The 27,985-nt window shown below is 39.6% G+C and overlaps 1 protein-coding gene across 9 annotated transcripts in view; it reads left to right on the top strand.

Moving 5' to 3' along the window:
* The first annotated feature begins 1,279 nt into the window (after window positions 1-1,279).
* The window catches only part of LOC5512444 (zinc finger MIZ domain-containing protein 1), a 50,369-nt gene continuing 23,663 nt past the window's right edge, over window positions 1,280-27,985 (top strand). For 2 of the 9 annotated variants that reach the window (XM_048722723.1, XM_048722720.1), the window contains exons 1-4: window positions 24,990-25,029; window positions 26,201-26,246; window positions 27,082-27,141; window positions 27,279-27,432. In XM_048722723.1, the coding sequence (XP_048578680.1) occupies window positions 25,015-25,029; window positions 26,201-26,246; window positions 27,082-27,141; window positions 27,279-27,432 (275 nt within the window). In that variant the 5' untranslated portion in view covers window positions 24,990-25,014. Of the gene's footprint in view, window positions 1,509-7,854; window positions 8,132-8,970; window positions 9,040-15,284; window positions 15,862-22,564; window positions 22,784-23,962; window positions 24,148-24,989; window positions 25,030-25,099; window positions 25,120-25,780; window positions 25,822-26,200; window positions 26,247-27,081; window positions 27,142-27,278; window positions 27,433-27,985 lie in introns of those variants that run through there. The other 7 variants (XM_048722722.1, XM_048722724.1, XM_048722725.1 and 4 more) reach the window with 7 other exon arrangements.

The following is a 27,985-nucleotide window of genomic DNA, read 5'->3' as shown; positions in this document are numbered from 1 at the left end:
GACAGGACGAAAAAATGGTTATTGTTGTAGTGGTTTTGTTATAGGTTATAATGGTAATGATGATGATGTTGATGATAATGATGATGATGATGATGACGATGATAGCCGTTGTTGTGTGGCTAGCCTGCTTGCTGGTGTTTCCGCTATGCGCTGAGTCTTGGTCGCCATCTTGTTTTTGGCTGCGCTAGCTGCTCGTTACAGCTTTCGCGCGGCCAGAACAAAACAAGATGACGGCCACGACTCGGCGCATAGCGAAAACACCGCGTAGGTAAACACAGCGAAAAAAAAAAAAAATGGGTAAACGCCTGCAAGCAGGGTATTGTGTGGCTGAAATAGCTGTGATGACTATTATGGTCATGATGGTTGTCTAAAAATGGTGGTTTGTCACTAGTGATGAAATTGTAAATCAATAAAGGTGGTGAAAATAATGAATCGTTCTTTATGTTCATGATGACGACGCGACGATGTTAATGATGAATTGCTGTTTCTGCTGCTGCTGATGATGATAATTTCAATGTTGATGATTATAATAATGAAATTCTGTTGATGATGATAATAACGAATTTCTGATGATGATGATAATGATGAATTTCTGCTGCTGATAAAAATGATGAATTTCTGCTGATGATGATAATGATGAATTTCTGCTGCTGTTGATAATGATAAATTGCTGCTGATGATGATAATGATGAATTTCTGTTGATGATGAAGATGTTGATAACGATAATGATGAATTGCTGCTGCTGATGATGATAATGACAATGTTGATGATGATAATGATAAATGTAGAGGTCGATGACGATGTAGTGCATGTTTTCTCATGTCTCGCAATGATGCGCAATATATAAGCAAAATACACAATCTTGGTTATATTTACATTTACATAGGTTCCACTGTATAATACAATATAAGCGCCGTGCCTGCGATTTTATTCAATAAAAAGCGCCATCTAGAGTGGAAGCGAATAAATCGCCGTTACATCGTTATAAACTTTGAGAGATTTTGAATACATAAATACAGAACAAACCCCTGTCGTGAGAGCGCACGACACGTCTATTCATCTACAGATTTACTACACGTAATTATATCGGTTTGGAGCACAACAAACATGTTGTAGTAAATCCGTAAAGGTTCATTTGTTTACGTTTTAGGTTTTTTCAGACGTACAGAGAAACGTCCAATTGGTAGTTTTATGGAATTATCTAGATGATACAGATAATTGAAGTGCTGGTTAAATTTTAATCATGCCCGTTCATGCATGGCGAAACCTTTGCTATTTTCTGACACAAACAGGAAGCCAGGTTGAAAAGCTGTTCACCTCATAACAATATGATTTCGCAAACGAATGCTAATCTTTTACGAGATACCGACTGCAAAGAACCTGAATCGTAAATTCCTTCAGTAAAGCCACGGGTTGAAAGCTGTTTTCTGGCGTAATGGATTAAATGGAGCAAGGCTGAATGTTTTTAAACTCAAGATGAGCGATCGGCAGACCAAAGATAATGGAGGTAAAGTAATTCATAGTCTGACTTTGCGAATAAATCTGCGAGACCTTTCAAACCAAATAGATATATCAGCTTAAAAGTACTAATTACATCAGATTGTGGACCTATTTGGTTTGTGGGTTGTCAGTATTTATCAATATAAGGGCGATACTAACATAAACAAACGCACAGTTCGACTCTTTTTACAACCCCAGTCATCGAATTCATAACAATTAAACACAAATTCCCAGTGTTCAAATCAAATCAATACTCTACAAACCTCAGCCTTGAATGGTTTATAAGTTATTTGGTGTATGGTCAGTGCCGAGCCTTGAGTACTTGTAAAGCAAAACCTCTCTCCTCTACGCCCACTCTCGCTGTCCGATAACCAAATTTAACTTTTCGCGCTCGTTTTGCCGCGCAGGGCGGCAAAGGCGCCCGCCCCATACGCCCTTCTGTACACTGCAAATGCAAACCACCACTCAACTCGCTAGCTGAACTATCTTGTAGCTAAACTACCTAACATATTAAAATCACAGTGACCATGAGCGCAGAGTTATTGCCTAATTCGAGCGTAATCAAAATAATGACACGGCACAAACTTATTTACATGTATCAAAATAATATTTTAGATACTATTGCAATTTCACCATTTTAAAGACTGTAGGGTTTGATACACAGATTTTGTTTTGTAAATTGTAAGTAATATCTAGAAATCTTAGACAAGGGGAGGGATTATTTTTCACTAAGAAGATATTATATCTGTTATGTAGCTTCGATCGAAGAGTATGTGTTGAACTCATTTAAACAAATCTCTTATTTTCTATACCCATATTTGCTTATCAATTTAGCGAGGTTTTTAAGCTTTGGAAGCTAAAACTAATAGATTGTCTCATACACGACTTGGCTTGTTTTACATCTTTTGTGCTAAACCAACCGGAAATCAATGACACTAGACACATTGAGACAACAACCTGTTGCTAGTAAATACGGTTTTTACAAGAGGCAAAGCCTACATGATGCTAAATATGTACACTTTTTCTTTAGGAGATATAAATAGGACACATGAAGGATGAAATAGTAAGTTTATGAGCGAGAAAAGTTACGAATGCGCGCTAACTTGGAGTCATTATAAATATCTCGTTTCCTGTTCACTTCCTTTTAGGAAATGCCATGCAGTCTTACTCAAAGTATCACGTGATCTCCCAAAAAATGTAAAAAGTCACTATAGAAACAATTCCATGGCGTGTGGCGGTTCACAACGGATGTCCTTTACGTCAGCATCATCTATTGTAAACCGTTTAACCCGAATAAAACAGGCAGCCATTTTTTTGTCAAAAACCTGTTTTTTCGGACGTTTTTGTTCGCTGACAGAAATTCCGGATAAACTTACTGTCACACAATATTGCATTATTTTTTTTGCGATTAATTGATCCTTGTTTCTTTGATCCCATTTTTATCAATCTTCTTCTGCAACATTTATAACAACAGCTAATAAAGAATTTGAAAAATGTCCCATAAAAAGGGTTTCGTACCCTTGGTGCCGCATTCATAACTTATTTATTAATTCTTATTTTGTGCCTAAACCCAAGAATCGTGTTGATTTTTAGTTTAATATTTTGGATTGTTTGAGAACTAGAAATGTAAAAGGGTATCCACAGACATCAAAACGTCGCAAAAAATTGCTTTGTACGGGTAGGGTAAGGGGATCATAGGGTACAGGGATCAGGGATCAGGGTTCAGGGATCAGGGGATCCGGGTATAGGGGATCAAGGTACAGGGGATCAGGGTACAGGGGATCATAGCATACAGGGGATCATGGCGTACATGGGATCATAGTGTTCAGGGGATCAGGGTACAGGGGATCAGGGTTCAGGGGATCAGGGTATAGGGGATCAGGGTACAGAGGATCAGGGTACAGGGGATCAGGGTACAGGGGATCAGGGTACAGGGGATCATAGGGTACAGGGGATCAGGGTACAGAGGATCAGGGTACAGGGGATCATAGGGTACAGGGGATCAGGGTACAGGGGATCAGGGTATAGGGGATCAGGGTACAGGGGATCAGGGTACAGGGGATCAGGGTACAGGGGATCAAGGTACAGGGGATCAGGGTACAGGGGATCAGGGTACAGGGGATCAAGGTATGGGGGATCAGGGTACAGGGGATCAGGGTACAGGGGAACAGGGTACAGGGAATTATAGGGTACAGGGGATCAGGGTTCAGGGGATCAGGGTACAGGGGATCAGGGTACAGGGGATCAGGGTACAGGGGATCAGAGCACAGGGAATCAGGTTACAGGGGATCAGGGTACAGGGGATCAGGGTACAGGGGATGAGGGTACAGGGGAGCAGGGTACAGGGAATCATAGGGTACAGGGGATCAGGGTACAGGGGATCAGGGTACAGGGCATTAGGGTAGAGGGGATCAGGGTAGAGGGGATCAGGGTAGAGGGGATCAGGGTAGAGGGGATCAGGGTACAGGGGATCAGGGTACAGGGGATCAGTGTACAGTGGGTCAGGGTACAGGGGATCAGGGTATAGGGGATCAGGGTACAGGGGATCAGGGTACAGGGGATCTGGGTACAGGGGTCAGGGTACAGGGGATAAGGGTATAGGGCATCAGGGTACAGGGGATCAGGGTATAGGGGATCAGGGTACAGGGGATCAGGGTACAAGGGATCAGGGTACAGGGGATCAGAGTACAGGGGATCAGGGTACAGGGGACCAGGTAGAGGGGATCAGGGTATCAGAGTATAGGGGATCAGGGTACAGGGGATCAGGGTATCAGAGTACAGGGGATCAGGGTACAGGGCATCAGGGTACAGTGCATCAGGGTATAGGGGATCAGGGTATCAGGGTACAGGGGACCAGAGTATAGGGGATCAGGGTATAGGGGATCAGGGTATAGGGGATCAGGGTACAGGGGATCAGAGTATAGGGGATCAGGGTATAGGGGATCAGAGTATAGGGGATCAGGGTATAGTGGATCAGGGTACAGGGGATCAGGGTATAGGGGATCAGGGTACAGAGGATCAGGGTACAGGGGATCAGGGTACAGGGGATCAGGGTACAGGGGATCAGGGAACAGGGGAGCAGGGTACAGGGGAGCAGGGTATAGGGGATCAGGGTATAGGGGATCAGGGTACAGGGGATCAGGGTACAGGGGATCAGGGTACAGGGGATCAGATTACAGGGGATCAGAGCACAGGGGATCAGGTTACAGGGGATCAGGGTAAAGGGGATCAGGGTACAGGGGATCAGAGTACAGGGGATCATGGTAGAGCGGATCAGGGTATAGGGGATCAGGGTACAGGGTATTAGGGCATAAGGGATCAGGGTACAGGGGATCAGGGTACAGGGGATCAGGGTATAGGGGATCAGGGTACAGGGGATTAGGGTACAGGGGATCAGGGTATAGGGGATCAGGGTACAGGGGATCAGGTTACAGGGGATCAGGGTACAGGGGATCAGAGTATAGGGGATCAGGGTACAGGGGATAAGGGTATAGGGCATCAGGGTACAGGGGATCAGGGTATAGGGGATCAGGGTACAGAGGATCAGGGTACAGGGGATCAGGGTACAGGGGATCAGGGTACAGGGGATCAGATTACAGGGGATCAGGGTACAGGGGATCAGGGTACAGGGGATCAGGGTACAGGGGATCAGGGTACAGGGGATCAAAGGGTATAGGGGATCAGGGTATAGGGGATCAGGGTATAGTGGATCAGGGTATAGGGGATCAGGGTACAGGGGATCAGGGTACAGGGTACAGGGACCAGGGCATCAGGGTACAGGGGATCAGGGTACAGGAGATCATAGGGTACAGGGTATCAGGGTACAGGGGATCAGGGTTCAGGGGATCAGGGTACAGGGGATCAGGGTTCAGGGGATCAGGGTACAGGGGATCAGGGTACAGGGGATCAGAGCACAGGGAATCAGGTTACAGGGGAACAGGGTACAGGGAATTATAGGGTACAGGGGATCAGGGTTCAGGGGATCAGGGTACAGGGGATCAGGGTACAGGGGATCAGGGTACAGGGGATCAGAGCACAGGGAATCAGGTTACAGGGGATCAGGGTACAGGGGATCAGGGTACAGGGGATGAGGGTACAGGGGAACAGGGTACAGGGAATCATAGGGTACAGGGGATCAGGGTACAGGGGATCAGGGTACAGGGCATTAGGGTAGAGGGGATCAGGGTAGAGGGGATCAGGGTAGAGGGGATCAGGGTAGAGGGGATCAGGGTACAGGGGATCAGGGTACAGGGGATCAGTGTACAGTGGGTCAGGGTACAGGGGATCAGGGTATAGGGGATCAGGGTACAGGGGATCAGGGTACAGGGGATCTGGGTACAGGGGTCAGGGTACAGGGGATAAGGGTATAGGGCATCAGGGTACAGGGGATCAGTGTATAGGGGATCAGGGTACAGGGGATCAGGGTACAAGGGATCAGGGTACAGGGGATCAGAGTACAGGGGATCAGGGTACAGGGGACCAGGTAGAGGGGATCAGGGTATCAGAGTATAGGGGATCAGGGTACAGGGGATCAGGGTATCAGAGTACAGGGGATCAGGGTACAGGGCATCAGGGTACAGTGCATCAGGGTATAGGGGATCAGGGTACAGGGGATCAGGGTATCAGAGTACAGGGGATCAGGGTACAGGGGACCAGAGTATAGGGGATCAGGGTATAGGGGATCAGGGTATAGGGGATCAGGGTACAGGGGATCAGAGTATAGGGGATCAGGGTATAGGGGATAAGGGTACAGGGGATCAGGGTACAGGGGATCAGGGTACAGGGGATCAGAGTATAGGGGATCAGGGTATAGGGGATCAGAGTATAGGGGATCAGGGTATAGTGGATCAGGGTACAGGGGATCAGGGTATAGGGGATCAGGGTACAGAGGATCAGGGTACAGGGGATCAGGGTACAGGGGATCAGGGTACAGGGGATCAGGGAACAGGGGAGCAGGGTACAGGGGAGCTGGGTATAGGGGATCAGGGTATAGGGGATCAGGGTACAGGGGATCAGGGTACAGGGGATCAGGGTACAGGGGATCAGGGTACAGGGGATCGGGGTATAGGGGATCATGGTACAGGGGATCAGAGTACAGGGGATCAGGGTACAGGGGATCAGAGTATAGGGGATCAGGGTATATGGGATCAGGGTATATATAGGTTGTCTGGGTACAAGGGATCAGAGTACATAGAGGATCAGGGTATAGGGCAATAGATTACACTGGGGAGCTTAAACTAGAGGTTTCCTCAACTTGTTTCCTCTAATCTTTCACCTGTTTCCGATCTGAAAAGTGGGTGGAAGGCGCTTCCTCCCTCTTTTTTCTTCTTCTATGTATAGGAAGGAGTATTAAGAAATGGATATCTACCCAGGACTAAATGCTGTATTCTGTATGGTTCAGTTCTATAGAGTTCCTTATTACGATAAACCGATTTAATGAGTATTATCCATTTTGTTCAAATTAGATAAGAAACATATATCACTTTGAGAAGCATCATCAACAATAAAAACAAAAATAGCAACCCATTTTAAATAAATGCTCTTTCCTAACTTGAGGTATTAAAATAATTAGGTTTGACTTCGTGACTGGGACTCTGTGATAACCGTGCAATTATAGCATTTCACAATATGCGTAGGAGCGCTATGAACTACTTCCAATACGTTTGCACTCACTAGAACCCGCTTTGCTTCCTTGTTTCAAATTGAAGAAACCTAGGTTTTAAGGCCGTACTATTTTTTCGCTAATATGCTCTAAAACACCTGTTCAAAGCCTGAGATCTTTGTGTATGTTTCCCATAATGCAACAGTGTCAACAATTAACATCTTCTCCAGTTCATTAATTTTTTTTATTTCAGGCTTTTTCTTCTGAAGATTTCTGTAGAATGTTCACTGCCTTTGGCCACATTGTGTTGTACGTGCTTCAAAAGATGCGACAAATTTGATAAAATTCCGACTGTTTCCGACGTTTGACTAAAGGCTATAGATGTTTTGTTTTGCGAATTTGAATATTTAGTCATTTCGCTTGCAGGATAGCGGTGGTTGGGTCATAAACATTGATCATCTCTTGGAAATAGTATTTTTAGAATAGAGATAGAGATAATTTTGGGAGTTTGCAGTAATTTTTTTTGTGAAATATCAACTGGAGTCCCTCTGAAAAAGTATAAACAAAGAACATGCAAGGTTTTTTGGAGCGCAATTTCTCACACATAAAGAGTTGATCTAGTGATCCTTTGCTTTAGCCCTATCATTACTAGAAATATTAAATAATAACAAATATCCTAGCTCTTTGCTTAATATTACTTTATCTAATTTCCCTAATTTATAGCTTGTTCTCTTAATTTTCATTCAAAAAAACATAGAGATTGTGGTCTAAACCTTCAATGCAAAACCAATATTTATTTTATAGATATGTAGTTGTTATACCGTACTCTGTTTTTAGCACAGTACGAAATTTTTCCTCTTGTATTTGGTACCCATAGAAACACCCCAAGACGTCAGTCAAAACGACCAACGCGCAAGCGCATTGACCACCATGTCAAAAAATTTCCCGCCCCTATAGTAACATATCAGTTAAAGAAACCAGCTTCAGTAAGCGAACCGCTGCGAAAAAAAGCTTCGCCGAATACACTGGTTTGTACCAATATCACTTATTTATTAATCCGTAAACTTGCCTACTTAGAGTTTATTTTGCAATAGTGTAATTGCTAAGTTGTTTCCCTTTGGGGGTCTGCACGCGGTACGATGCGAGTGTCGACAAAGAGCAGGTTACTTTTCGCGGGAAGTTCTCCAGCTTAAATTCGCGCCACGTCTGGATTTCGCGGGTCTCATCCACTTCCATTCAGTTTCGAATTATATTTAAGTAATTGGCAAATTTAAAGAATTCTTTCGCTCAATTCGTCTAGCACGTTGCCAAGAGAATATTTTTAATTATGAAATATGCTAACTTCGTCAGCAGGATGAAATTCGGTTTATTTACCTTAAGAATATTCGGTATCATTAACAGTTTTCGTTGCAAACATTAGTTATCATTGCTGTGCTTAGAAAAGCTGTTTCACTAAAGTCGTGCCCAAACGGGCGACGTGTGTCGTTTTGTCGAAGAAAACAAAAAGTTTTCGCCAAGTGTTGATTTATTTGAAGATTAAAGATGTAGCGCAGAAGACCAGCATTTTCAAGTCATTTTGACAGCCTTAATACACACTTTACCTATCTACAACAATTTTAAACCCAAGTTTGAAATGCTAAAATTGACAGGTCTCGCGGCTTTTCTTGCAATAAAATCGAGTTTCTCCTATGTTGATTGGCAAAATTGCAAAATGATTTTCGTCGCAGATTTTAAATCCAAAATTTATTTATTGTTTCTTTCCATAAAATTTTTATGCGTCCGTCGGGGATTGACTAGAGCCTAACTTTTGAATTAATTACAACGAGGGATGTATTTCTCATCAAAATCTTATTTATTTTTTCTAAAGGTTTGACCAAGCCAGTGTATATGGACTTAGAATACATTGATTTGGAGACAACTGGATTTTCAGGTTCCGGTGAGTAATATTTTGGAGTATTTTTCGTAAGTATATATATAAGGTTATGTTTGAATGTTGTGTGAATAATTACTGAGAGGGAGATTTTCAGACAAGTGTAAGGAGAAGTGCAAACTGGGTATAATGTAACCTACACTGCACCCAAGCATGAGCACAAGATTTACGTGTAAAAATTCGGATGCCGGAGTCGTTTATAAACGACTGATTTACATTAGGATATTCTGTTTACTGATTATGCAGGAACAGTCCTCGATGTATAGTGGCTTATCTTGCTGGAAGCCCTTTTGCGGTTCATGTTTTTACTAATAATAAGCTACAATTGGGGATATTCTTTGATTATTCCTGTTTTTATGCTATTCTAAGCGACTGGGCGCGCGCACGTTCATTTCTAAAAGCATTTATTTCAAACGATTATATTCTTTTTCTTACACCCCGCATTGAACAAATCTATTAATACAGTAACTACAAACCCTGATCACTGCCTCAATAATTTGAAATAAATTTCGAAAGTGCCGATAGCGCGTGTTTAGGCGAACAATCTTTTAAAGTACGTTTGTCTGGCGGCGTTCTTCGCTTAAAATATTCCTAAACGTTCAAAAATTACAATAGTCATTTTATACGGCTTTGACGTTTTGTTGTTTAGTTCCGAACAGTGTCTTTATTGCTTATTATTCAATAAGATTTCTATTGGAATTCAAAGCTCAGACGTCAGATGTTATCAAAATGGCTTTCCGTTATACAGAAACAATAATCACGCGACTCAATTTGGCGGATTTCGTTTGACATATTCTTTCGAGAATTTCTTTATTTTCTTTACTCTTTACTCTTATACAAATAAGCCGAAGCACCTAGTTTTCAACCAAAGCTTATTCGCATGTAAGCATATGTTTTCCACCTTTTCTCACGCCTTCGATAGAATTTTATAAAAAAATGAATTCTTATCTTGGAAACAAGTTTTCTGGGAATGTCGTTTTTTTTCTCCCATTATATTTTCTTTATTATTAAATAATAAAATGCGCGCAATTTTAACCCATTGACTTCTGGCTATTTTTGAGCTGAATTTACAAAAAAAACAGACTGAAAACATACCTTCCCCCTATTCTGAGTTTTATACAGCCCGTCAAAGTCAAACACCGCTGCACCTAGTCAGCGGTGTTCTGCGGTCCCATCTCTTATCCCTTGTCGCTGTGCTGATGCGAGCACAAGTTGATGGTTGCTTGTATTTTTCACCAAAAATACAGCTATGGGCATATTGGGAGAATGTCCAAGGACATCATGAAGTCTATTGGGGCATAATTGAGTACTGTGCTTATGGATTCATGGTGATTTTTTTTCTTGTTTGGCTTTGCCTGGATGACAAAATAACTTTCTAATGAATCACCACAGCTCTCCTAAATGCTGTCTTGTCTGAAACCAAAATTGATTCCAAAATTGTTTACACTGGGTCTGTATGACCTGGAATTGATTTGTTTGGCTTCGGGGTGAAAAGACTTATAAAAAACCATCTGACGAAGAAAAGTGTTGACTGGCCCCTCCCTCGTGAATTTTCCCCTGGATCTCCCAGAATGCTTTGCAATTCGTAATGGCATCCAAGTGGTTTTACAAGCCTTCAAGGAGTGGACATTGTGTTTTGAGGCCATGGAAATGAACCTGGAGGATCAGAATAAATGATCTCTCTCCCTTGTGTGGTAATTTGAGCGTTTTGTTGAGGGGGGTGATTCTGCTTTTCTTTCCTTTTTCGATTTGAAATTTTGTCAAAAAACCTGTGCTATTATTTGGCTTAAGAGTAGTTGCTATCACCTTGGTTGAATGCATATCTTCAAGACCATTTATCCCTTAGACTGATGCCTGAGTATCTTCATCTTGTTGTGTTAATTTTGCATTTATGAACTTTTGGGGTTGTGGTACTTCTCAAAGCCGGTAGAGGCCGGTTGAGGGGTCAATGTGTTAAGCGCTTGCGCTTGCGCACAAAGGCAGTTCCACCGCAAAGTCTATTTTTGTCTAGACATGCGTGACGACACCGTGACCACATCACTGTCACGCAATGGTGTCCATTTGTCACTTGTCACATCTCGATACCGAGAGATGCGCAATTTTTGGTTACATTTCAGCAGGTGCAGATGTTGTGGTTTTACTGCGATTTCTGCGAAATCTGGAGATGTGAACACAAAGTGTGAGATTTAGGTTTTGTACTAATTAGAATTACCAAATCGGAATGGTGAAGAATAGGGGATTTGCCATATAAAATAATATTTTTTTAGTGGCAAACGGGGTGGGTCAAAATTATAAGGAAATGACCAGTAGGGCAGTTTACCGTACCATACCCCCAATATTTCGAGAGCTCAGCAAGTTCATATGCTAAAAGCGGCCACTCACCCTAGAAAGCGGACATATTCGCAAACAACTTTTAACATTGCTCATGTGAATATTAAGTATTTCATTACTATTACGCCCTGAGACGCCTGTAAAATATAGGCCTAACTCCAAAACGTCAGAAATGCAAACTAAACATCACCAGACCCGCATACTCATAGATTCCTTCAAGTCATAGACGAACTTCAAAAGCGCATCCAAGCAATGTAATAGAATTGACTCTTTTGTCAAAATATCAACCTTGATTTCTGACCAATTCGTAAACAAATGCTTAAACTCAGAAACATTTCTTACCAAAAAAAGACACAAAATTCCGAACTACAAATAGAGACAAGCAAACACAGATCAAGTCACAAACAGATACATTTATTGCGCTCCGTCAGGTCCCATTTTACTGCAATCAGTCACAATAATCAATGCTAGAACCTCCATTAGAAGCGAGTCACCATGTTTAGCCTATTTTGCATGCCTGCACTGCATCATGGGAGTCTTGGAAACCTTGACAGAAAGGCGGGCAATCTTCTCCCCCAGAATCATAACAGTTTTTTTATAAGTCTCTTTGCCCCGAAGCCAAACAAAACATTTCCAGGTCCAGTAACCCAGAATAAGCCTGAAAACAATTTTTTAATAAGGTTGGGTAGCAAAGATGGCCCACATTGGAGAGTATGAGGCCATTCACTAGAAAAATTCCTTTCTCACTTGGTGAAGCCCAGACAAGGAATTGTCCTATTGAATCAGCGTGCAAGCATCCATAAGCACAGCATTAATTATGCCCAAATAGACTTTATGATGTCCTAAGGCACTCTCCAGTTGTGAAAAAGCTGTAATTTTTAAGCAAATTACAAGCAAAACTGTTGTAAGCAACAGGCTGTAGCAGTGCCGTCGCTAGAAAGAAAAGGCACCGCAGTGCATTGCTGGAAACTTCAAGGCATACCGTCTTGGGTCAGCGGTAGCTCATCTTAACTGGTAGTGTGTTGGACTTGAAATGGGGGGGGGGGGGGGTCTGTTTTTTTTTTTTTTTTACAATTTTGCTCCAAAGTACCCAGGAGTGAAAGGGTTAACACATACTGTAAATCTACCAAAATTATACCTCGGAAGATCTCTTAAGTTAGCTATTTTTTTTTCTTTTGACAGCCATTTGGGCTCTATTATTTATCTATTTTGTTAGGTTGTACAAAAGGAATTTTTTTTTTCAAATACGAAGTCTGACCCCACACAAAACGAACGAAGCAGACAAGACGCGCGGTTCCGCTCTTGTGTTTGTTGCTCTAGCTTTGGAACATTCTCTGCGACAGAGCTAAAAGTCACAACAGACAAATATTCAACGTGCCATTTATTTAACTTTTACCCATTTGCTATCCTTCTGCCCTTATGATCAAATAGTGAGAGCAATATAAACACTCGAGCTGCGTTCGAGTGAGTTCAGAGGGTAGTAGTAGAGGGAGAAAATATAAGAAGCGGAAGTGACGTAATCTAAGATCCTCTCAAAATGAATATATGTAAGAGAAGGAAGTGATTGAAAGGCGGATAAAATGTTTGGTAAAACGGCGGCTTCATGGAATTCAATACGCGATGGTTGGACCCGCCAAAAAAACCTGCGCTGGTTGGTGGATTTCGATCGGAGGCGTTCGGACGTCCGAGGAAACCCTGCCTTGAATCTGACTCCCTTCGGTGTCCGACCATCGCCAATCGATAACCATGAAGCTGTCGTTTTACCTGATAGCTTACTACTCATGGCAAGCTCAGGGTCGTCTGATTAGTTTTTAATATGGCGTCTTGAATTACCCAGAAGGCAACGTGGCGGATAAGTACCATCTATAAGACCATCTATTAAAAAAAATCTCTTTATTGATTTTTAACAGTCAAACTCTTCACATCAGAGGGACACTAGCTAGCGATACTTCTAACACCATTTTACCCGAATAGGTGACTTGTGCTAAGAAATCACGTGACTTTTTGGATTGCAAACTCGCGCGCGCTCTGGCTTCTGGTCGCAAAATAACATCAATAGAACAAGCGCCTCACTCAAATAAGCGCCTCACTCAAATAAGCGCCTCACTCAAATAAGCGCCTCAATAAATTTCATAAAAGACTAATAACAGATCTACCTGGTATAAAATTTGGACCTCGGAAGCTTGTTATACTGTTCGTTGTAAGAAATACCTTATCTAGCGATTGAACGAGTAAGTGCCACGTCACGGGCAGGAATAAAATAAACCAGGCGATTATTCCAACAAATACGTTTTCAGTTAGAGTTTCAAAAACATTTCTTTTTAACTATATGCCACACGTTAACTTTAGATATATTCTTTATTTCGATAACACCTGCCACAATCGAGACCACTACAGGGCGCCTTTTTATGTTGCCTGTAGATACATCTCAAAAACACAATTGTAAACATTGTTTTAGCGTCCCTCTTCAAATAAGCACCCCCCCCCCCCCTCGAATATGTTGCCCATGTAAGGTGCAAATTAACAAACAACCTATTGGGAGGCTGGGCACCCCCCCCTCCCTTGGCCGCAAAAATGTGGGCTCTTTTTTCGTATACTCTACGACTGCGAACCCCCACAACCGTGTCTGCTCCTCCTACCCCCAACGGTGAAGATGTGGCTCCTCTGACAATGATGTCCAAGGACTGCACCGATACAAAAATCCAGTTGGAAATAATTTCAAGGGTCTTAGAGACGCGCTTTAAAAAAACTTAGAACGTGTAACAGATCTTGCATTTGAATGAAGGTGCAATTATTTACACAAAGCCGGTATGAGTTTGATGGACATAAGCGCCCCCTCTTGAATGGCACCCACCCTCCCCCCCCCCCCCCCCCCAGCGCCCCGCAATATTCCCACGTTTAAACGTTTAGCTATATTCCTACTTCTAACGTACTTTTAAAGATGGAAGTTTGTATGACGAATTTAAATGTTATATCATATAATAAAATAGTCCAGGAAGTCATTTTTTTTTCTTAAAAGAAATCATAATTTGTGGATGTTAACTTTTTTTTTAAGAAAGATAAAAGGTCTTTGCTGCTTTTTCTTAAATAGTTGCCTTTTATTAGTTTTACATTAAAAAAAGGCTTAGGCCATAGGTTTACTGGGCAAAGTGTTTTGTTCATGGCAAAGTTTGTAAGATACTGTAAAGAAGTAAACAAAGCCCGTAACACAAACGCTAATAAGGTGGGTTGCATTGCCACTAGAAATCAAAGAAGCCAAGTCAATCACCGCCTTCTCCGCAAAACTAAGAGAATATATCACAACACTGTAAATAAGTTTATAAATCAGCAAAGGATTGTTATGGTTAATAGTTTCGTCAAAGATTTTGCTGTAAACAGCATTTGTAAATAGCTTTTATTTTATTTGTTTCTGTTGAGGGCCATGCGTACATTATCATTGTGATATTAATTGAATCCCTCATTAAAAAAGGCATCTATCTTTCTATTTATCTAATAATTATTAACAATACGTGACGGACAAGCGAACGGCCGTTTCCGTTCCGTAACCAGAGTATATTACACATTACTAAAAGGGGTTGAAACGTTTTGATGTACTTATGTATGCCACCTACCCTAGCTATAGCAAGGGGAAGGAAAAGTGATACTTGAAATAAGGAAAAACTCCTCACGTAATAGGATCTAAACTTGACTTCGAAGTCATATAATATTTGCCTCGTCACGCACTCAGTGATTTTGGTGCGTGACCTTTGCCGTACATCTTCTAGCGCTATACATTTCAATGTTGTTTTCCTTGCATTTTTTTTACGAAATTTGAGCAGGCAAACCCCCCTCATAGCACGAACCTACGCCAATCAAACCCCGACTTGTCCAATCAGGTATCAGTTTAGGCTGATCAATAAAAATCACAAAGGCTCAACAACGATTTCTTGTCAGCACTTAAACGAAACCAGACTTGAGACGTCAAAGCGTACAGCTGTGGAGGCAAGCAACTTTAAAGCTCGTAACGTACTGCGACTTCGCTAGAGGCTCCCTATAACAACAAGAAAATCCTGTGCAGTTATATTTTATACTCACAACTCGAGAGATCATACGTTTTTACGATTTATTGGTATGTTTTGAGAGTAGAAACCCGCGGCTCCGTTGTTTGTGGTCGTGTGATTGACACTAGAGGTACATGTAAGGAGAACGCTGATTGGTTGATTAATGAAAACCAATCAAGTGCCGTGCATGTGTGTCGCTTACAATAGCTCCACTTGGCTTTTGTCTTCATAGAGAAGTACGACTTACGAGAATACTAGCCACTAATTCACGAATTTTTACCCTTTACCGGCGCATCTTTTTCAATTTTTTTGCACAGAGGATTCAGTTCGTATACTGTGACTATGCAAGAGGGTTTTCAGTTGAGAGTGATGTGAATTTTAGCAGCTTTGGACGGGATTATCAAAGACATCCATGGCCCCTTGCCGACTTCAACACAGCTCATGACGTGATGAAAAAGTGAGTCTTCTATACAGTTCATTTATTCTTATCTTAAGAAGCAAGTGCTTACTCCAACGACCCAGCCTAAATTAGCTATAACTGTTTGGACTCGCGCTATAAGAATTATCAGGCTACTTTGTTTCCTTGCTGTGTGAATCACGGCCCAAAGCTTATACCGGTTCCGAGCGATTTTAGCGGGTCAAAAAAAAAATACAACACAGCGTTATCACTTCCATTTCATATCAGTTTGACGAGAATTCTTTTATACTCGACCTCAGTAACTCAAAAATAGTAAATATAACTAATATACTATCTAGGCTTCATATAGATTAGTTGAGGATAGCAAAATCACAGTAGTAAATCGCTTTGTTTTTGGACGCATTTTCTTTCTCTGTCCAATAGCTCGAACATTCTGTTAAACATAGCTGGGTCCTGTCTGAGTTCACTATTTAGCGGTTTCGTTGAACTCTTTCTACTATACCGTCTGAGCCCCAAAACTGTAGAATCCCCGATTTAATATGCCAGTGCTTCCCTATTTATTCATAAGTATCGTTCAATAATATTTGTCTAGAATAATACTTTTATGTGAGATTAGCAAGCCGCGCGTTCTCTCTCTCTCACTCCCTCTTGTCATCTTATATAAAATTTGGAAAAAAATAATCGTGTTTCGGAAATGTCGTCGCGAATAAATATGTGTCCGGCAGTAAATTGTAATTTCTATGATATTAACTGTCATTTTTGCAGACACGTGTATGCCTAAGCGTTGTGTTTTACTCCCAATGACTATATTGTAGTTATCAGCTCAATTTGCTTGAATACCGAAAACAAATCTTAGGAAAATTCGCAGATTCTCGAGATTCCCAGAGCTTTTACTTGGCATATCCTTAGGGTATTTTAAACTACTTGTAGTCTTTGTAAAAAGCTAGTTTTACACCAGAGTTTTCTTCATTGTCTGACTATTTTGAATAAGGCAGGATTTTTTCTGTAACCATTGTTTTTATGTTAATGCTAATAGACGCTTCACTGCAAATCGTTCGGTTCCAATTCTAGTTTTAATAATATCGACTTCTCAACCGAATAGAACATTCAATCGAATTCTCGGGTTCAGCAAAATAATAAACTCTCTACTTTTCATGCTGCGTGATTGCTTTTTTCCCTTGCGATCTCGGATGTTCTATTCTGCTAAATTCAATCTCACTCAACATTGAATAGTCTAATTTGCATTTCAACATTTTGCTTCGCCAAGCCGAGAATAAATACTCCGGGATTCCTAGAGTTCTCGTTCTCCTTCGCGGAAATTACGACTCATGTATGGCTAGCGTGTCTGCCTAAAGTAATTTCGTCCGTGGAATTTTCTATAGGTAATCTCACGTAGGGAATTATTTGAAAGTTTTCGCTACGCTTCGAAACATCTGCGACGCATTTATGTGTGGAGCGGATTCGATGCATAATGATGAGTACGAGTAGCAGTGAAATCCATCCGGGTTTCGTGTTACATAAATAGCAAGGAACTTAACAGCTTTTTTAGAATACTCTACGCAGATACCTTGTTATACCGCACGAGAACCAACAGTCCCTAGACATGCATCGAACCACCGAAACGTGAAATAACACTGCAATTAAAAGCCCTTGTTTCCTGTAAGGAAAAGCCCATTCGCCGTGTTGTTAAAACGCGCCTGTTTCACCGGTCATTTTGCTAATACGCTATAGGACTAGGACTACTTTATAATCGAGTCTCAAATACCAATAGCCTTTGTTTTGTCTCATGAGTTAACTAACCCGTTAACTGCAGGGGACCTGCTTGATTTCTATCGTTTATGTATTATAATATCTAGAGTAAATATAAGTGATTCCCTGTTCATGGCGGTCACAGCGAGAGCTACAAAGAGTTATATCAACACAGTTACAGACAACTCAGCGGTCGCATGGCCCACTAATTGACGGAGAATTAGGGAACACGATTCGCCCATGAATAACAAGGCCACCATTTATACATGTATAGCACTGATATCTTTGTTTATACTGTAAAAATATATTAAACAATCTTTTTCATCAGAATTTTCCCAATAAATTTCCAGGCTTGATTTATTTTACTCGTTTCACAAGCACAAATAAAATATAATGTGTTTCTAGTTTCTTATATCTCAATCTTTATGACTCAGCATTTTGAAAGTGATATTATACCTATGTATACTGTTTCTTCTAGCAATTCCATAAATATTTCAACATTTGTATTCAGTGAGCAGGTTTTGAGCAATAGTAAACACACATATCTGTCATATGTTTTTTCTATTTTAATGAATCACAGTGATATGATAAATTATTGCCAGTGAAGCTGATAACAAAAAGAGAATGTTTTCCTCTACCTCAGCTCATAACATTCCCAAAGTTATCAAAGAATAGATCTAGGGATGACACCACAGATTGTCTTCTTTGCCCAAATACCTTGATTGACCTATAAGCACTGGGAAGCAAAGTTTCTTTGTCTCAGCTTCATATGATCACCACCATGTTGTGTTACAACCCCTTTCCCCTTATCCTCAGTGCATTGTAATATTGCATTTGTAAAAACTTGTTCAGTGATGAAGCTGATAGTGCAATATTAGCCTTTTTAGATCCCAGATTGTATCTGCAGAATCTATATCTGTGCTGACTGTTCATTTACTAGCTTATTTTGCGGACAATATTGTTATCAATACTGATATTTGATTTGGGGGAATCAATATACAAGGCTCAGTGTACATAACCTTTAGAAGTCTACTATGCTAAAAAACATAGTTATGGAATGATATATGACAAAGGAAGTCCATATTTCTAATAATATGCAAAATCCTATTTGTTATATATTCTCTTAAAGAAAAACTGAACCTGGAGAAGCTCTAATCTATAAATGGTCAGTGTTTTCATGCTAATGGCTGAAATACTTGAAATATGTGGGTGCATATTTGGGATTCCATTGGCTTGAGTAAAAGCACTTGCCCTTGTTTTTCTAATGATATCACTGCTACTTTGTTGAAAACCAGCAATGTCTTCAACAAAACCACCCTTTTGATCCTTATCTACCAACTTCCTATGTATTTGTGTTTTATGGGAGTATAGCTATTGGTTAAGTATCAATAGAAATAGATTTCTTTGTACATCCCGTGTGTCAGGTATTGACCTCAAACATCCTCAGATGGCACTACTCCAAGGTTGCCACTCTCTTTCTAATCATTGAATAATTAGATCAATGACAGATAATAATTAGGATCCCTAAGTGTTGAGGGAATACTGCCTTTCTCGTTTCCTGATTGGCAAACTAGAGTGCAGATTATCAAGTCATATTCTACTCTGCTTAGCACCCTGTAATCCCATCTACTGTAAAGAATGGTTAGATAGGCGAATTTTTCTTGGAGCTCGTCTAATGCTATAAACAGTTAATACCAGCTGTTTTAAACCAGTTTTATAACATAAGTTATATAACTCTAGATTTCAGTTTCTGAGCATGTATTTTCCCAGTAAATGAAAAAACAAAATCAAAACAAAGAGAATGGCATTGAAATCATACAAAGCTTGTTTATAAGAAGGGTGTGAAGCTATTGAGTGTTATTCTGGTTGAAGGGATAAGGAGGCCTTAGGGGCCTGCTGACAATCCAGTTAGATATTTACAAAGAATGGCCAAGGGGAGGATCCTAGGGAGTCCCATCACTGTAATTAAGAACAAAGCATTGAATTTATCATTTATCACACACATAAGCAACAACAACAAAAGAAAATAACACCACAAGAATTATTGATTTAATGCTGGAAAGTCAGATGTTGCACCCAGCAGCTTTAATGACACAACACCATTCAACACAAACGGTCAATGTATGTAGCATCAGCAGTTCTACAGTTATTTGATTTGACCAAATTTTTAATAGTTGCCATATACAAAGAGGTCATAGATGTATTTGGTTGCTAGATCAGTAGTAAAACTTCCAGAACATTCAGTCAACTTAACAGTGGATTGCACAAAATGTTAAGAGACAGTTTTTAACCATGTCACCTCATGAAATAGAAACCCTTAAATCAGGCTAATGTTTCAAATGTCTTTAAGGGTTTTTATGTGATGATGTTTCTTCAAGGACATTAAAACCAGAGAAACAAGCAAACAAACAAAAATGAGAGAAGTTTGAGGACCTTAGAATGATTGACAAGTTTGATGCTTATAAAGTTAGGATCCAAGCAAAACAATGATAAAGTAATAATGAAATAATAAGATATTTATTATTTCACATTCTGAGAAAATGTTTTATGAGCATTGCATTGTTTCTAGGCGTGCTGAACAGGGACTGGCTTACCAGCAATCGAGATTGCATGTAGCTACCATTGCAACAAAGCTGGTGGAAGCCATTGCTCTGTGTATAATAAAACAGTTTTAAACAGGTGTTTTAATATGCATTAATCCAATTAACACCTCTCAAGGTAGCCAAGAATATACACTGCATTTTTTTTAAAGCATTAGACATTCAAAACAACCAAGTAATGAAACACATATCTCGCTAGAAAGTATTTTATTGAATTCTCAAATAGGATTCGGATTCAATGCATAAAATACCTGGACCTTGAAGTAAATTTAGTAATCTTTGTAATCTTAGATTTGCACTATATTTTTTTCCTGTCACAAAGATTTCTAATGCTACAAAATATGTAGCTTGACTTTTAATTGACATTTTGTGATTTGAAATATTTCATATATGTTCTCTTGTGACAAAGACTCTAGATTCTTAAATAGTGATCTTTTGCAACCAGTTATTGATAAATTGTAGTTAAAAATCAGAATCTATTACAAGAATGATTGGGTTTGTAGTCTCCTCCTTTTTCCATGGTTATATACCTCTACCCATTCTACAACCTGCTTCTTTCAGAAAAGATTATCTTTAATTTATGGTCATGTTTAAAGTATGAATTATAAAGACTTGATAATTTTAATTTTTCATGCTAATTCATTTAAATGATGATGTCAATAACCAGGTGATAAGAGGCAACTTTGAAAAGTGGTGTTCATTCATGGTAACAACCTTGTGCTAGGATGAACTCTCTTATAGTTTGAAATAACTATTCAAGATATCAAAACTCCCTGGGAACTACATATTCTTTTATAAGTAATAAAGAATGATTGTGTTTGCTACCTCCAGCCCCTACAGGTAAGTATCTAGATCTAGTATTAAGATTTGTTTATAATCTACTGTGTTATATTCTCTTTTTCTAGAGCTTAGAAACAAATACAGCTATATCAAAATTATACTTGTGAATAAAATACAGTAATCTACTTTAAACATGTGCCATCTTTTTATTAAGATTGTATATACGGGTATGAAATTTTTATAGATGCATAATGAGAGATATGTTGCTGTACTAGTGATCACCGTGAATAACTTTAAGGATAATCTTTATTAATTTAAGCAAATGCTTTGTCTTTGTTCTATGTTTTTGTGTTGAAAAAGACTCATAAGGTACTTGAAATAATGTGCAACTTTTGCCAATCAAAATAGCCCCTCTAGCTATAAACCTTCTGCTTGCCTTGTAAACTGCAATAAAAAAATCATTCTATCTTGGAGCTTTTATGATGTTTTTGTGTAACCAAAATTATAGAATTATTGGAGCAGGAATCATTAATTGAGTTTCTAGTTGGCAGAGTTTGGCCAGAAGTTGTCACAGAGATGTCAAATGGCTATCACCCATTTGCACCTGTTTGCTTTTTTCAACCAACCAACCAATCAGAGAGTGCCTGTTACCATGGAAACTTATTTAATTTGTGCTTTTATATGCAAGCTTGATATGTTCATATTTAAATTGCACCTGATCTTTTAAATGTCTGAGTTAAATTAATCTGAGTTTAAAGTGAGCACAAGCTTTGTTTTTATTATTTTTTTATTTCTATAAATGGTAATCATTAGATGATAAACTGTTTTGCTATTGTCATCTGAATATTATTTATCATAGACATGCAATATTTTTTTTTATTTTAAGGTATAGCTAATTTTGGGTAAACCACCAAGGAACAAGCCACAAGCAGTTCATATTTTAAAAGGCTATGATTTGGTCATCTGTATCGTGTATATGAAATATTTGGTTTTTATTCACAAACTCGCATCACAAGTATAACTTTTATGAACTCCAAAAGGTTATCCTCAAATACATCCTGCATTTTAATGAGCTGAAAATGTTTTAAAGACAAAACACACATAATTTATGACTCTCATTTTAATTGCTCCCTTTGTAAATCACCCTTTAAACAATGCACCACTTGGCCAGCTTGATCTCTGTATTATGATGAACTCCGGTAGATTAATCCCACTTTGGGAACATTTAATGATAACTGTTAACTTCTTATTGCCTTTCAATTCCTCAGGTATTCCCTGTAGACTTTTTATATGAGACTTGAATAGCTGTCCCTAAGATTCTAATTAGAATACACACACAAGCAGAAACCAGCTCTGAATGTTATAAATAATTAAGATGCTGTCTAAAGAGGCCCCAAATATTTTTGCAAACAGATCTTTTACACTAAATGGTGACATTTCAATGATATTTCAGTGCCTTACTTATAAAACACAGTTAATGTGTCCTCAGTTTAAACATCAACAAACATAATGCAAATGTAGTAGTCCCCTGCAAATATAGTAAACTATTTAATAATAAATGAACATACAATAAAACATTAAACCTAACCTAGTGTTTTCCATTATCTCTATAGCTTTCTTCAATATAGTGTAAAACTTCTTCGCACGCTGCACTGGTAGTGGGAACTACAATTTTGTTGCACATGCACTTGTGTACACTATGGCGGAGTTTCCCCCCAATATTGGAGACTATGGCAATAAAGCTCTGGGAGATTTAGACGATGGATTTTTCTATGGAACTGCGACTGCCACACAACTGCCTTCAGCCGAAAATCAACAGCTGGCTCCATATAGTAATGTCAATTCCCTTTCTTTTTTAAACAACCTTGATGTGTGTTTTGTATTGTATAATCTGTTTGTCTTGTCAAAGGTTATTTAACCATTGAGGTTATTTAAACATGGAGGCCTGGTTAAATCGTTTATCATGCAATGTCATTTGTCTTTACTTTTATTTTGTTTTATAACTTTATCCTGTTCCTTATTCATTCAACCCATAAAGTCATTTAGTCATTAAAATGATGAATATAAACTGAGCATTGAACATTTGCCTACTCACCATATATAAACTCACTAATAAAACGTTATGAAACTGAATTTAAGGCTAAACCTAACACTTTACTATTAGATTGATTTTAATAGGATTTTATTTTATTATTTATTATTTTATGTGTTATGTGTTGAAACATCCTTGTTCCTCTATGTTTCATTCTCATTGTTTTTCATTATTATTTTTTCTTTCTCCATGGTAACTGGCTGACAAGTAAACAAAACCAATTTTTGAAACAAGTTATTCTAACTTAAAGCAAAAGAAAAAAAACCCTTTTTAGACCATATTAGTCCATTGCATGTTTTGAAAATATTAAGGATCAATTTTTTTCACTTAAAAAAAGGTAATTGCCATTATTTTTTTCTGTATTTGCTCAAGATGTTATACATATATGTCTATTCTGCATGAATACTTAGTTATCTCTTAATACCATTATACAGTTTACTTGATCTGTAGGGCAATCTTGTCAAATTGTTTGAAATCAGTCAATATACACGAAACCCTAGTAAATGGTCGAATCAGTAAAAATTGAGAAAATGTGCTGATTTATTGTTGGCAAATATATGCATTTATGGTTATGGGTTATATAATTGTTATAATTATGTTTTCATACAATCTGACGGTAATGTATACTATTTGTGTTTTGCATAATTGCCCTTAGAATGGATGATAACACTAGGTTTTGAATCAGTTCAGGTTAAATTTCTTTTTAAGAACACCCGTTTTATTTCTTCTTGGGGAATTCATCAGATAGACTGTGTTTACTTGTCACTCTTACAGGTGACTTGCACCAAGAAATCACATTACTAAACAAATCCCATGATTTAAGATTGCAAGCTGCCTATTATTCTATTGTACAGGGTCCTTGCCAACACATTAGCATACCACACAGTGGAAGCATGTGTAATTATTGGTTCATGTTCAGGTTCCGGAATGGCCCTTAGCATGGAAAGGCACATCCAGCAGACGAACGAGCGTCTGCACTGCATCAAAAACCACTTGTCATCTCCTCAAGGCTTTCAAACTGCTGCCAGGGAGCTGTTGGAGTGGTGTGGAGATGTACGGGCATTCCAGAGGCCATTTGAAGACAACCTCATGCACTGTTTAACGGTAAGTTTTAAGCTGTTTATGTTCTTGGCCCATCCATACCTGTTGGCATTCCAGAGGCCGTTTGAAGACAACCCCATGCACTGTTTAACGGTAAGTTTTAAGCTGTTTATGTTCTTGGCCCATCCATACCTGTTGGCATTCCAGAGGCCGTTTGAAGACAACCCCATGCACTGTTTAACGGTAAGTTTTAAGCTGTTTATGTTCTTTGCCCATCCATACCTGAGACTGAGACTGTTTGAAGACAGCCTCATGCACTGTTTAACGGTAAGTTTTAAGCTGTTTATGTTCTTGGCCCATCCATACCGGTTGGCATTCCAGAGGCCGTTTGAAGACAACCTCATGCACTGTTTAACGGTAAGTTTTTAGCTGTTTATGTTCTTTGCCCATCCATACCTGTTGGCATTCCAGAGGCTGTTTAAAGACAACCTCATGCACTGTTTAACGGTAAGTTTTTAGCTGTTTATGTTCTTGGCCCATCCATACCTGTTGGCATTCCAGAGGCCGTTTGAAGACAGCCTCATGCACTGTTTAACGGTAAGTTTTAAGCTGTTTATGTTCTTTGCCCATCCATACCTGAGACTGTTTGAAGACAGCCTCATGCACTGTTTAACGGTAAGTTTTAAGCTGTTTATGTTCTTGGCCCATCCATACCTGTTGGCATTCCAGAGGCCGTTTGAAGACAGCCTCATGCACTGTTTAACGGTAAGTTTTAAGCTGTTTATGTTCTTGGCCCATCCATACCTGTTGGCATTCCAGAGGCCGTTTGAAGACAGCCTCATGCACTGTTTAACGGTAAGTTTTAAGCTGTTTATGTTCTTGGCCCATCCATACCGGTTGGCATTCCAGAGGCCGTTTGAAGACAACCTCATGCACTGTTTAACGGTAAGTTTTTAGCTGTTTATGTTCTTTGCCCATCCATACCTGTTGGCATTCCAGAGGCTGTTTAAAGACAACCTCATGCACTGTTTAACGGTAAGTTTTAAGCTGTATATGTTCTTGGCCCATCCATACCTGTTGGCATTCCAGAGGCCGTTTGAAGACAGCCTCATGCACTGTTTAACGGTAAGTTTTAAGCTGTTTATGTTCTTGGCCCATCCATACCTGTTGGCATTCCAGAGGCCGTTTGAAGACAACCCCATGCACTGTTTAACGGTAAGTTTTAAGCTGTTTATGTTCTTTGCCCATCCATACCTGAGACTGAGACTGTTTGAAGACAGCCTCATGCACTGTTTAACGGTAAGTTTTAAGCTGTTTATGTTCTTGGCCCATCCATACCTGTTGGCATTCCAGAGGCTGTTTGAAGACAGCCTCATGCACTGTTTAACGGTAAGTTTTAAGCTGTTTATGTTCTTGGCCCATCCATACCTGAGACTGAGACTGTTTGAAGACAGCCTCATGCACTGTTTAACGGTAAGTTTTAAGCTGTTTATGTTCTTGGCCCATCCATACCTGAGACTGAGACTGTTTGAAGACAGCCTCATGCACTGTTTAACGGTAAGTTTTAAGCTGTTTATGTTCTTGGCCCATCCATACCTGTTGGCATTCCAGAGGCTGTTTGAAGACAGCCTCATGCACTGTTTAACGGTAAGTTTTAAGCTGTTTATGTTCTTGGCCCATCCATACCTGTTGGCATTCCAGAGGCCATTTGAAGACAGCCTCATGCACTGTTTAACGGTAAGTTTTAAGCTGTTTATGTTCTTGGCCCATCCATACCGGTTGGCATTCCAGAGGCCGTTTGAAGACAACCTCATGCACTGTTCAACAGTAAGTGTGAAGCTGTATATGGTCTTGGCCCATCCATAACTGTGTTTGCTGGCAATTCTTTGTGAATTAATCAGAATGTATAAAGCCAACAAGTTCTTGTTCAATTTAATGAAATCTTCTTGTTACATAGCAAAACTAAAAGTCAGTAATTTGATTGAGTAACAAGTAGAATAAAAAAAGTTTGGATTTTGGTGCCTCTTTTACTTTAAGAATCTTTTGTTAAGCCATATTATTAACAAAAAACACTTATAACAATAAATAGTAACAAGAAACTTGTGTTTTTTATTAGGTTGTAAGCCGAGTGGCAGCAAATCCAGGATATGACTTAGATCTAGGTAGGTAAACCATGATCCATGCTGTTTAGCTGGTACACAGTTACAAGGTCTGCTAAACCCTGCCTTCTTCTTTTCAAATCAGCAGGTATTTTGTACATTAATTTTTTGGGGTGATGGAGCCGTAAAAAGATACCGAATAGTAGGATATAGCCTTAAGGGACCTATGGGGGTGCTGCCACAATTTTATCTAAAATTATATGGAAATGATCATTAGGGGCATGGATGGTTTGTGCCCCCATCCCACCCCCCCTGTCTTTGTATTGTGGAGCCCCCCTTGTCCCCCCTTTCCCCACCATTATTCCAAGTCCTATGTTATGACCCGGTATGGACTGCATCATGCAAAACAAGCCTCAATGACTCTGCATCTTTGAATAGGGGACTTGCGCTAAGAGATCACATGACTGGGTGGCAAACTAACACACACTCAACCTTTAAGCTGCAAAATAACAGCAACAAAAAGCAACTTATTCAGCACTTACGAAAACAACCAGTTTTTTTTAGAAAGGGTTTAGTTTTATTAAAGATTTTATTTCTTCGTCGTTCTCTGGTGAGGTGAGGGGCGCAGTCATTTCTGATTTTTTTTTTTATCATTTTGTTTTAAATTTACAACCCAAAAAGGTCATGTGATCTCTAAGCGCAAGTCACCTATTGTTCTATCTAGGGCATTCTTTGTAAGATTCTGTCCATTTTGGCCTGTAGTCTTACTCTATGCTCCAATGGTCTGCCCTCAACTCCCCCAAACGAACACCTTGATTTTCATGGCCTAATGAGGGCACACAAATATTGTTTTATTACTCAAATAACAAAGACAGATATTAATTCGTCCTTTTTTCAGGATATCGACTTCTAGCTGTCTGTGCCGCGCACAGGGACAAGTTTTCACCAAAATCAGCAAGTAAGTCACATTAAAATTAGATTTTTTTAAATTGTATGAACCCAGTTGCCTGGTGAGTTTTGTTGTCATTAGATGTCTTGGTATACAGTAACAGATATGAAATACCAGTGCCTTAACCCCTGTTGCCTCGTTTGCAGGCATGCTGTCTGTTTGGTGCGAAGAGTTGGGCAGGCTCCTGCTGCTACGGCATCAGAAACAGCGCACAGAAAATCAGAAAAACACATCGTACCACCCTGCAATGCAGAAGGCAATGCCGCCACAGATGAATGACATGAACCACATGGGGGCTGGGTAAGGGGATACCGCTATAAATTTGAATCCATCACATAATTTAGTATACAGTTAAAGCAGTTAACTGCTGTGAAACTGGTACAGTATTGATATTAATGGCATACGCTGCAACGTCAGGAAATTTAAAGTTATCAATTTTTCTTTTTCGCCCTCTTAGATTATATTATAATTCGTATAAAACGACTAATACAGCTTCAAACTCAATAAACGTTATAGGTGAGAACAACCATTACAATGATTACTATTCATACAGCTTTGTAATGACATAGCTATTGAGAGATTAAAGAGATTGATTTATACAATCTATGATTTGTTTATGCATGTATTTGTGACGACTGTTGACCCTACAGGTTTTTGTTCATAATTTTTGCAGTCTACTTTTTTACTCGAAATTCTAGATGTAAATGCCAAACTGAAATCATTTTGATATGCCACCAACAATTTATTCTAATGACTACATGTAGTAAGAAGTGGACCCTACATACCACCCCCCCCCCCCCCCCTGAAAAAAACGTTTTTGTGTAGAAACTCTGTTGACAAAACATGGAAAGAT

This window comes from Nematostella vectensis, chromosome 15, assembly GCF_932526225.1.
Source record: "Nematostella vectensis chromosome 15, jaNemVect1.1, whole genome shotgun sequence".
NCBI lineage: Eukaryota > Metazoa > Cnidaria > Anthozoa > Actiniaria > Edwardsiidae > Nematostella > Nematostella vectensis.
This window is presented reverse-complemented; position numbering and strand designations above follow the sequence as displayed.